At 42.2% G+C, this 12,779-nt stretch overlaps 1 protein-coding gene across 1 annotated transcript in view; it reads right to left on the minus strand.

Moving 5' to 3' along the window:
* The window catches only part of uvssa (UV-stimulated scaffold protein A), a 269,384-nt gene extending 262,725 nt beyond the window's left edge, over positions 1-6,659 (minus strand). Inside the window, exons 1-3 of the mRNA XM_072256627.1 lie at positions 6,422-6,659; positions 3,307-3,418; positions 246-576 (exon numbers count right to left, since the gene is read on the minus strand). Coding sequence (XP_072112728.1) covers positions 246-576; positions 3,307-3,416 — 441 coding nt within the window. The 5' untranslated portion in view covers positions 3,417-3,418; positions 6,422-6,659. The remainder of the gene's footprint in view (positions 1-245; positions 577-3,306; positions 3,419-6,421) is intronic.
* Positions 6,660-12,779: the final 6,120 nt, after the last annotated feature.

Here is a 12,779-nt window from a genome sequence, read left to right on the forward strand (position 1 = left end):
ACCTGCTGAGTATTTCCAGCATCTGTTTTTTTTAATTCAAAATAGCCAGTTTCTCACTGTCCTTCAATTTACCACACTGACAGAGCTCTCAAGTCCACTCGTAAATCACCCCCACATCATTACACTAAAATTAAAATGCATTTTACAAATAAATGCCTCTGCTTCCTATTTTAACAAATAAATAGTTCTCCAATATTTAAAGCATGAAAGCAAGGACACATTAATAGCAGGGAAGAAGTACTCACCTTTTTAACCTGCTTCAGGAAATGATAGCCCAGGGAGAGTTTCTTGTAAGCATTTCCGTATTTGTCCTGCCACTCCTGAACAGCTTTAATTGCCATTTTCTTCAATTTCTGAGCTGCTTCTTTTGGTGGAGGCAGAGGCTGCTCATAATCATTTTCTATAGTTAGTTCCAAGAATTCCTGGAAGTTCGAAACGAGCAGTAACCGAAACTGACTTGAACGCACAAAAAGTTCATTCGCTATTTGGAAGGCAGACAGCCGAATCTCCGAGTGCTCTTGAGTTAATTGTCTCATAATTAAATGGTATGCATGTTTGACACACTCCTCAGATGACCTGCAAAATGTACATGCATTTTAATTACGTGCCTTGGGACAAAACATAGAACAGTACAGCACAGGAACAGGCCACTCAACCCACCATGTTGAGCTGACCCAGCTAAAAAGCAAATCAAAACCACCCAAGCACTAATCCCTCCTACCTACACCATGTCCATATCCCTCCATATTCTTTACATCCATGTGCCTATCCAAACATCTCCAATGCATTTGCCTCCACCACCATACGAGGCAGTGTATCCCAGGCACCCACAACTCTCCGAGTAAAGACTCAGCCCTCACATTCCCCTTTCACCTTCAATGCATGCTCTCTGGTATTAGACATTTCAACCCTGTGAAACAGATACTCTCTATCCACTCAATCCATGCCTCTCATAAATCTTATAAACCTCTACCAGCTCTCCCCACCCCTCCCAGCCTCTGACACTCCAGAAACCACAAAAGTTTATCCAGCCTCTCGTGACAGCACATGCCCTCTGAACCAGGCAGCCTCCTTGTAAACCCCCTCTGCACCCTCTCCAAAACCTCAACATCCTTCCTATAGTGGGGTGACCAGAACTGTATGCAATACTCCAGATGTGGCCTAACCAGAGTTTTATAAAGTTGCAACATAACCTCCTGACGTTTGAACTCAATGCCTCGACTAATAAGAGCAAGCATTCCATAAGCCTTCTTCACCACCTTATCGACCTGTGTAGCCACTTTCAAGGAGTTAGGAATTTGGATCCCAAGATCTCTCTGCACAGCAACACTGCCCTTAACAGTTCACTGGCTCCTTGTATTTGCCCTACCAAGGAGAAACAGCTCACATTTATCTGGTTAAACTCCAACTGCTATTTCTCTGCCCATATCTGCAACTGATCAATATCGCACTCTATTCCTTGCCAGTCTTCTACACTATCCACAACTCCACTAACCTTGGCATCATCTGCAAACTTACCCACCCATCTACATTTTCATCCAGGTCATTTACATACATCACAAACAGCCGAGGTCCCAGCACAGATCCCTGCGGAACTCCACTAATTACAGACCTCCAGCTCGAATAAGTCCCTTCAACCACTCCCCTCTGTCGTCTATGTGCAAGCCAGCACTGAATCCAAACAGCCAATTCTTCTGGATTACTCTCCCATGAGTGATTTTATCGAGTGCCTTCCTAAAATCGGTGTAGACAACATCCACTGCCCTACCCTCACCAATCTCTCTTGTCAGAGGTCAGAGTAAGAGCAAGATGAGGAATTAAAGTGGCAAGTGACTGGAAGCTCAGCATGTTCTTGACAATTATATTGGGAAGTGCTCTGCAAAGTAGTCATCCAAACTGCATTTTGATTTTCCAGTGTGGTGGTGAAGAAACCACAAGCACTGAATGTGATATAGTACATTTTAGAAAGTGCTAATGAATTGCCATTTCACCTAGGAAGGATTAGTTGAACCCCTCGATGTTGGGAAGGGAAAAGAAGAAATTCATTTGCTCCATTTTAGTGCATTGCACTTAATGACATCTCCATTACTCTGGAGAAACTAAACACAGAGCAAGTGACTGTATTGTAGAACACCTCCAGTGGCCTGTCACTTTAATTCTTTATAAACAAACACAGGAGATTCTGCCATTCTGAACTTCCTATTCTGTTATATTGAGGAAAATTATATGTTGAATTTCACAATTTCTCTATCTTTCTCTCTTTACATGTGTAACTATACTTTATGCTTCAATGCATTTGCTTTTCTGTCTCTCATTGTGCCATTTATTCACAGTAATTGTTATCAGATGAGGAGCATTTGATGTCCCTGAGCCTACTGAAGCCTTTCGATATTGAAAAGCATAGACAGGGAGGATGTGCAGAGGATGTTTCCAATAGTGGGAGAGTACAGGACCAGTGGGCACAGCTTCAGAATAAAAGGACGTCCCTTTAGAACAGAAATGAGGAGGCATGTCCAGTTGGTTCTCGTTGGAACACACTCATCCACACGTCTTGATGATGTCAGCGACAACTGTCATATTCATTTAGATTCAAAGAGGAATCCCTGAATATTGTATAGTCCACCGATTCAAAGCAGAACTATAACCACTCCTCTGCCTCTCTTGACCATACCTTTGTGATCCTCACCACTGGTGCTGCAGTCTTTAGTCTCTGTCTGTACACTAAAAGGACAGCCAAGGTGACCGGACTTCTCCAAAGTGCAGTACAACAGCAACATCAATGAGGTGCTTAGATAGGCCTATGATCATTTGCATCAAATCAAATCAGAGACTATTGTGCTTGGTGTAGCCCGCAACTGCCGCTACACTTCCAGCGGCAACATAGCACGCCCACAACTTACTGACCATAAACGTACGTCTTTGGACTGTGGGAGGAAACCAAAGCACCCAGAAGAAACCCACATGGACATAGGAAAAATGCACAAATGCCTTACAAACAGCAGCAGGGATTCGAACCTCAAGCAGTAATTGCTGATGCTGTAGTGCAATAATGCTAACTGCTACGCTACTTTGCAGGGGCTTAGATAGGAAAGAGTTAAGGGATATACGGGCAAATGTGATTAGTGGAGATAGCTCATCAAACTTGGCAAAGAGGCGGGCTGGAAATGCCTATTTAGAGGTGTATATTTCTGTGGTTGTATGATTCTGTTATACCGGAGCTCATAATGCTAGAAATTACAGACACCATTATGCTGCCCAGCAAAATATACTCCTCCAGCAAACACTGTAACCCAGCAATATACATACTTGCAGATTTTCTTCAGTTCCCTCATCTGTTCTGGATTTAGCGTTTGCTGTCCTGAGGTGGTGAGATCCTCCACCAGCTGAGAAAGCTTCTCCTCCTGCTGTACGTCCATCCCTGCAAAGGAGTAAGAATACAAATACATATAGTATAACATACAAGAGATGCTGGAAACCCACACTAAGTACTGGAGGAACTCAGCAGGCCGGGCAGCATCTATGGAAAAGAGGACAATCGACGTTTTGGGCCAAAACCCCTCGGCAGGACTGGGGGAAAAAAAAGGACGAGGAGTAGAGTTAAAAGGTGGGGGGGGGTGGACAAGGTGTTAGGTGAAACTAGGAGGGGGAGGCTGAAGTAAAGAGCTGGGAAGTTGATTGGTAGCCAAGCCGATGACATGAACATCAATTTCTCGAACTTCCGGTAATGCCTCCCCCCCCCCCTTCACCATTCCCCATCCCCTTTTCCCTCTCACTTCATCTCCTCGAATCACCTCCCTCTTCCCCCCTTTTCCTTTTTCCATGACCTCTGTCTTCTCTTAACAGATTCCCCTTTCTCCAGCTCTGTATCTCTTCCCTCCTCTTTATTTTATTCCCCCCCACCTTCCCAGATTCATCTATCACCTTGTGTTTCTCTCCCCTCCCCGCCACCTTTTAAAGCTACTCATCTTTTTTCCTCCGGTCCTTCTGAAGGGTTTTGGTCCGAAACTGTACTGTACTCTTGACCGTACTCTTTTCCATAGATGCTGCCTGGCCTGCTGAGTACTCCTAGGATTTCGTGTGTGTTGCTTGTATAACATACTTTAGCTTCAGAATTCAATCACTCGCAGAGTTACATTATTATAGCAAATGGGTCACAGGAACATGACCATTTAAAAGCCAATTGAATCAGTATTTGCAAAAAAAATGCAGCATTAATTATGATAAGTTAACAGATTGAGCTGGTGCTTTGTAGAGATTACATGTGAAAACTAGGCTATCCTCAAAAGAATACTAGAAACAAAATAATCATGAGGTACACTGGGCTACATTAGTACATTTTTCCTAACAGTTCAATGTACAAGAGTGGTAAATCACAATTAGGTAACAACCTATAGGAGGGAGATAGAACATTTGGCTGCGTGGTGTAATAACAACATCTAAATCAATGTTCATAAGACCAAGGCGAGGGAAGCTTCCTGTAGACTTCAGGAGAGGGAAACCAGAGGTCCATGAGCCAGTAATCATCGGACGATCGAAGGTGAAGAGGATCAGTAACTTTAAGTTCCTGGGTGTCACTATCTCAGAGGACACGTCCTGGACCCATCACATAAATATATTTGAGAAGAAAACACAACAGTGCCTCTACCTCTCCTGGAATCTGTGTATCATCAAAAACTTTAGCAGACTCCCATAGATGTGCGGTGGAAAGTGTGCTGACTGGCTGCATTACTGGTATGGGAACACTAATGCCTTTGAGCAGAAAACCCTAGAAAATGCAGTAGATTCAACCCAGTACAGCACAGGTAAAACCCTCCCAACCATTGAGCACATCGACGTGAAACATTGCTGTAGAAAAGCAGCATCCATCATCAAAGATCCTCACCACCCAGGCCATGCTCCTTTCTCACCACTACCATCAGGTGGAAGGTACAGGTGCCTCAGGACTCTCCACCAGGTTCAAGATCAATCACTACCCCTCAGTCTCCGGGCTCTTGAACAAAGGAGGATAACTTCATTCACTTAAGGACTCTTATCTTGTAATTTCATGCTGGTTGTCAACACTGCACTTGCACAGTTTGTTGTCTATTGTTTACATTTACTGTTCTATAGATTTGCTAAGTATGCCCATAGAAGAAGAATCTCAGTGTTGTATGTGGTGACATGTATGTGCTCTGATAATAAATTTTACTTTGAACTTTAGATATATAGTACTTTTTTTAATACTCAGATCAATTGAATATTTACCTTAGGCCTGAATGGGTTTCACAACACAAACATTGAAGCAGCTCAGCACAGTGACAAATACTGTACATCCAGTAAGAATGCAAAAGAAACTTCCCAAAATAGAAAATACGGTACAACTCTGATAATCCACACCTTACAATTCGGCAATTCTAAAGGTTCAGCACTTGAATCATCAGGTAAGATCTGTGGCGTCCTCTTCAACTCACTGGGACACTGGTTTTGAAGCTGCCTTCCAACTCCATTTCTCGTAATCTCATTAAATTTACAAGAATCTCTCGAAATTTAATATAGCGCCCTATGACAACTACAAAAAAGGAGTTAAGGGTGTTTTAGGGATTTTAAAAGGAATTAAATCCGACAATTTAGAATATCACCCAGTCTGCGCTATCGAACCCTAGGTACTTCAAATAATCGGTTTTATTGTATACTAAATTGAAATACAATTGTCGCTTCGTAGTCAGGCTATTCACTGTTCTGTAGTGTGGCGAAGTGTACGAGTCTGTGGTGGCCAGTGCTATCATGTTTGCTGTTGTGTGCTGGGGCAGCAGGCTGAGGGTGACAGACACCAACAGAATCAACAAACTCATTCGTAAGGCCAGTGATGCTGTGGAGATGGAACTGGACTCTCTCACGGTGGTGTCTGAAAAGAGGATGCTGTAAGATGCATGCCATCTTGGTCAATGTCTCCCATCCACTACATAATGTACTGGGTGGGCACAGGAGTACATTCAGCCAGAGGCTCATTCCTCCAAGATGCAACAAAGAGCGTCATAGGAAGTCATTTCTGCCTGTGGCCATCAAACTTTACAACTCCTCCCTTGGCGGGTCAGACATCCTGAGCCAATAGGCTGGTCCTGAACTTATTTCATAATTTACTGGCATAATTTACATATTACCATTTAACTATTTATGTTTCTATTACTATATTATTTATGGTGCAACTGTAACGAAAACCAATTTCCCCCGGGATTAATAAAGTATGACTATGACATTTCTTGAGGCTACAGGAAGGTGAGAGGGTCGCAGGTGAGATAGAATAACAAACAATTTGCTGAAGGAACAGAGTTTGTAGGGAAAATTAATTGTCGACATTTCGTTTCGAAACCTTGCATTAAGGTCGCAAACCCTAGACTTTCCACTATTATTTGAACTTTTCGAGAGGCTTGTTAAAACTTACCTCTGTGACCAAGCAAGTGACAAGTGTCCTAGAGTTGGGTCGGGAATCACTTTGATATGGTAACACTACCAAAATGAAGCGCCTTCGCCATGTTACTGTAGATGATGTAAACAGTCAGCAATCGGATTAAAATTAAGTCACAGTGTACATCATGGAATTGCGTTCACCATCGCAGCTGGTCATCAGAGATCACACAGGGGCACTGGCCCCGAACCCAACTTCAACTTGCACCGGCCTGAGCCGTACGGCTGAATGACACCGACCGTGGCCAATCGGAATCGAAACATTTACACGGACGCCACAGTAATCACCAATCAGATGGGCACGTCAGCCATCTGGGCGGGACTTCCTGGCTAGCTTCCTGTTGGTGAAGGGAGTGGTTGGGGTCCTGCTCCTTACCCCTCTCTGATTTAACTTGCGGAGATTTGGGTAACTACTGGGTGATCCCGATGGATTTAGGTTTTAACATGCACAGGTTGTGTAGGTTCAAGCCGTATGCTATCTTGAATTTACGTCCCAGCCGCAGCTCCTATAATAAGACCGGGGGCAAGGCTGCCGCTGTTGTGCGGCGGTGCCTGGGGTTTAGGGTAAAATGTAAAGGCCAGGTTGCGTCCCACTTTTAAAGTATGCTTTGTGCTTTTACTCGTGTTGAAGAAGTCTTCAGTTACACCGATTTAGTAACACAGAAAGTAATGGTATTGAAACTGACAGGACTATTGTTGAGCAGAAGATAATCGACTTAAAAACAATTTATTGTAAAAATTACATAACCCTTACGTAAGACACTACAGCACAGTACAGACCCTTCAGTCCATGATTTTGTGCCTACCTTTAACTTACTCCAAGATTAAGCTAACGCCTTCCCGTTTAGTCCTCCAGTTTTCTTTCATCCATATGCTAATAATCTAGAAATATCTTTAATTTCCCAAGTGTATCTTCCTCTATCATCACCCCTGGCAGCATGTACCATGAACCCACCATTGCTGTAGAAAGTCTATTTCTGACATTCCCACCATACTTTTCTCCAAACAGGTTAAAATTGTACACCTTCGTTGTAGCCATTGCCAATCTAGGGGAAAGGTGATGGCTGGCCACTCTGTCTTACACACCTCTCATCCTCCTTCACTGCAAAGAATGAAGCCCTTGCTCTCTCTTCCTTTCCACATGAGATATGTTCTCTAATCCAGGCAGCACCCTGCACCCTTTCTCAAGCTTCCACATCCTTCCTATAATGAGGCAACCAGAAATGAACACACTGACAAATAGAGTTCAACCCAGGTAAGTGTGAGGTGGTTTATTTTGTTAGGTCAGATATGATGGCAGGATATGGTATTAATGGTAAGACTCTTGGCAGTGTGGAGGATCAGAGGGATCTTGGGGTCTGAGTCCATAGGACACTCAAAGCTGCTGCGTAGGTTGACTCTGTGGTTAAGAAAGCATACGGTGTATTGGCCTTCATCATTCGTGGGATTGAGTTTAGGAGCGGAGAGGTAATGTTGTAGCTATATAGGACTCAGGTGGAGTACTGTGCTCAGTTCTGGTTGCCTCACTATAGGAAGGATGTGGAAACCATAGGGTGCAGAGGAGATTTACAAGGATGTTGCCTGGATTGGAGAACATGCCTTATGAGAATAGATTGAGTGAACCTGGCCTTTTTTCCTTGGAGCGACAGAGGATGAGAGGTAACCTAATAGAGATATATAAGATGATGAGAGGCATTGATCGTGTGGATGGTCAGAGGCTTTTTCCCAGGGCTGAAATGGCTAGCACGAGAGGGCACAGTTTTAAGGTGCTTGGAAGTAGGTACAGAGGAGATGTCGGGTAACTTTTTTTACGCAGAGAGTGGTGAATGTGTAGAATGGGCTGCTGGTGGAGGCGGATACGATAGGGTCTTTTAAGAGACTCCTGGACAGGTACATGGAGCTCAGAAAAATAGAAGGCTATGGGTAACCCTAGGTAATTTCTAAGGTAAGGACATGTTTGGCACAGCTTTGCAGGCTGAGGTGCCTGTATTGTGCTGTAGGTTTTCTATGTTCTAACTCCCAAGTGTGGTCTAACCAGAGTTTTATAGAGCTATAACATTACCTCGCTGCTCTTGAACTCAATTCCCCTATCTAATGAAAGCCAACACACCATGTGTCTTCTTAACCACACTACCAACTTGCACAGCAGCTTTGCGGGATCAATGAAACTAGACCCCAGAGTACAGGATTAATGGCAGGGTTCTTAGCTCTGTCCTTCCACGCTGCTAAGAATCATGACATTAACCCTACATTCTGTCTGCTATCTCAACCTTCCAAAGAGTATCATTTCACACTTTTCTGGATTGAACTCCATCTGCCATTTCTCAGCTAATGTCCTGTTGTAACCTATGACAACCTTCTACACGCTCCACAACAGCACCAATCTTTACATCATCTACAATCTTACTAATGCATCCTTCCACTTCCTCATCCAAGTCATTTATAAAAATCACAAGAAGCAGGGTCCCAGGACAGAGCCCTGTGGAACACCTCAGGTTACTGATCTCCAGGAAGAATACACTTCATCTGCCACCACTCGCTGCCTTTTTTGGGCCAGCCAGTTCTGAATACACACAGCCAAGGTTTATATTTTGAACAGATTTGCATCGATGTGCAGAACAGTGCTTAGCACTGTTTCTCTGTATGTGTAACATTGACCAACCAATTATGCAGTCTTATCTGGAATAAGAAGAGCATGAAAGATAGGCAGCAATAGCCACATTGCCTCTTTAGCTTCAAGCATCATTGACAGTCTGATGTTACAGATCTGTCAAAAATATGACAGATTGATCTTTACTTAAAGAGCATTTTTCTTCTTATTCTCCATAACCCTTGGTTCCTCTACAAATCAAAAATCTTTCTAGCCTTGGATACATTTCAATGTTTGAGAAACAGATCTGTCTTTAGGGCAGCCTTCCACAATCTTTAATCTCTAATTAAGTCAAGTCAAGTCACTTTTTATTGTCATTTCGACCATAACTGCTGGTACAGTACACAGTAACAACGAGACAACGTTTTTCAGGACCATGGTGCTACGTGAAACAATACGAAAACTACACTGAGCTACGTAAAAACAACACAAAAACTACACTAGACTACAGGCTTGCCCAGGACGCATTATTTAACAATATTCTGCTTTTCTATTCCTATAAAAGTTGTTACGTTCATCACATGCGAGAGGAACTCAGCAGGCCAGGCAGCGTTTTGTGTGTGTGTGGCTTGGATTTCCAGCATCTACAGATTTTCTCTTTCTTTACATTCATCACATTATGGTTCTTTCTGCTCATTTTTCTAGTATTTTTTAATGTAATGATAATGAAGTTACAGTTTTTGCTCCAATGTTCTATTGGATGCTAGTTAGTGTCATTTCCTGTGAAGGCCTATTTGTTTTAATTGTCTGTCTTTGTCTTATTTCCCATTATCACTTCCCTTCTATTTTTGTGAGATAGGAACTTAGGTATTCAACTCTTTAATTAGTAATAGAAAATCTGATCATTTTTAAAAATAATTTTTGTTACCTTACTCTGGAAAAACAAATCAGAGGGAGGAAATCCGGTGGTACAAAAAAGTTTGTGAACCCTGTAGAATTTTCTCTATTTCTGCAAAAGTATGACCTGAAATGTGATCAGATCTTCACGTAAGTCCTAAAACTAGATAAGGAGAACCCAATTAAACAAATAACACAAAAACATTATACTTATTCACTTATTTCTTCAGACAAATGACCCAATATTGCATGTATTTGTTGGAAAAAGTATGTGAACCTTTGCTTTCGGTAACTGGTGTGACCTTCCCTTGTACAGCAATAACTTCAACCAAACGTTTCCGATAACTGTTCGTCAGTCCTGCACATCATCTTGGAGGAATTTTAGGCCATTCCTCCTTACAAAACTGCTTCAACTCTGGAATATCGGTGGGCTTCCTTGCATGAACTGCTGAGTTCCTCCAGCATTTTGTGTGTGTTCCCCACTAAATACACAGTGGATTCCAGTTAATTGGGACACATCAGGTCCAATACATTTTGGCTCAATTAAGTGGCTGTCCCAAAGTAGCTGAACTTTCATGGAAGTAGTTAAAAAGGTATAAAAAAGGCAAACTGAGTAACAATTCATGCATTTAAATAAAATACAGAACAGACAGGAACTCTAGCAATAGTACTACATTTTTTAAAAATGGTGTATTAGTTCCTAATAGTTATCAACAGTGGAATTCATCCAATGTATGCAATGATCAAAATCAGTGCTGACACCTCGTGCAAATAGTGAACTGCCTTTATACAATGCAATCAATGATTGCATTATCCAAATCTTCTTTTTCATTGTAACATTCAGGATGATTGTTGATACCTTCAAATTCTCCATATTACCTAACTTGTTGAAGTAGTGAAATCATTTCATTTTCACTCGTGGCCATTTCTGGCATCTCCAGCCTGAATGCTTGAAACCATAGTGAGTAAAACGGTTTGGAATTGTCTTATTACTTATTTTTCACTAATTAGCAGTGACAAATATCACTGTTTGTTGAACACAAGCACACACAAATAACACTATTTAAAAATAGTGTCCTGACGAAGGGTCTCGGCCTGAAACATCGACTGCATCTCTTCCTAGAGATGCTGCCTGGCCTGCTGCATTCACCAGCAACTTTGATGTGTGTTGCTTGAATTTCCAGCATCTGCAGAATTCCTGTTGTTTGCCTATTTAAAAATTGTTCACTCTAAGCACAGTGAATGGGTCTAATGGCCACTCAAGTGTGTGCAACTGACACTAGTTAGAACCTGCTCGGCAACCGTCTCCTGTTCTAATTAAGCAGTATAGTGTCCCAAATAAACAGACGACACAAATGTTGGTGGTGTTGTAGATAGTGTAGAGGGTTGTGGAAGATTGCAGAGAGACATTAATAGGATGCAGAAGTGGGCTGAGAAGTGGCGGATGGAGTTCAACCCTGAAAAGTGTGATGTGGTACACTTTGGAAGGACAAACTCCAAGGCAGAGTACAAAGTAAATGGCAGGATACTTGGTAGTGTGGAGGATCAGAGGGATCTGGGGGTACATGTCCACAGATCCCTGAAAGTTGCCTCACAGGCAGATATGGGGTGTTAGCTTTCATAAGTCGAGGGATAGAGTTTAAGAGTCGCGATGTAATGATGCAGCTCTATAAAACTCTGGTTAGGCCACACTTGGAGTACTGTGTCCAGTTCTGGTCGCCTCACTATAGGAAGGATGTGGAAGCATTGGAAAGGGCACAGAGGAGATTTACCAGGATGCTGCCTGGTTTAGAGAGTATGGATTATGATCAGAGATTAAGGGAGCTAGGGCTTTACTCTTTGGAGAGAAGGAGGATGAGAGGAGACATGATAGAGGTGTACAAGATAATAAGAGAAATAGATAGAGTGGACAGCCAGTGCCTCTTCCCCGGGGCACCACTGCTCAATACAAGAGGACATAGCTTTAAGGTAAGGGATGGGAAGTTCAAGGGGGATATTAGAGGAAAGTTTTTTACTCAGAGAGTGGTTGGTGCGTGGAATGCACTGCCTGAGTCAGTGGTGGAGGTAGATAAACTAGTGAAGTTTAAGAGACTACTAGACAAGTATATGGAAGAATTTAAGTTGGGGAGTTATGTGGGAGGCAGGGTTTGAGGGTCGGCACAACGTTGTGGGCCTCTAATGTACTGTACTATTCTGTGTTCTATGTAAACAAAGGGAATCACAGCAATTTTTGTGATTAGTTTTTGTTCTTTAATAGTTGTCCCAAATAAACGGCTGCCCTGATTAACTGATGACCCAATTAACTGGAATTCACTGTATATGAGATATGTATATACACACACACACATATGTGTGTATGCTGTATATATCTTATTGTAACTTACAATTTATTTATTGCACTGTACTGCTGCAAAACGACAAATTTCATGACATACCTCAGTGATAATCAACCTGATTATGAATACGACATAATCTATTTTGTTTGTCTAGTTCAGTCAACTCCAATTTCACACCTTTGTAATTGCCTTTATTTAACTTCAAGACAGTATATTCAGACCTAAGTTTCTCACTCCCAAATTAAGCGTGAAATTTTCTCATGACAGAATCACACTTTCTCAAAGATTAATCCTTGCCATATTACATGTGGCTAAATCTAAAATAACTATTCCCTGATTGATGCCACATACTTTTTCTGATCCATATGCACATTCACACAATTGCCAGTGTAATTTGTACAATAGATCAACACCTGGAATTATGATACTGTAGCCATTAGTTGAGACTAGATTGCAAGAGAGACAGTACTGGCAGCTCAATATTGTGGGGTCCCATTGTTTTAGACGTGCCA

Source organism: Mobula birostris, chromosome 4 (assembly GCF_030028105.1).
Source record: "Mobula birostris isolate sMobBir1 chromosome 4, sMobBir1.hap1, whole genome shotgun sequence".
NCBI lineage: Eukaryota > Metazoa > Chordata > Chondrichthyes > Myliobatiformes > Myliobatidae > Mobula > Mobula birostris.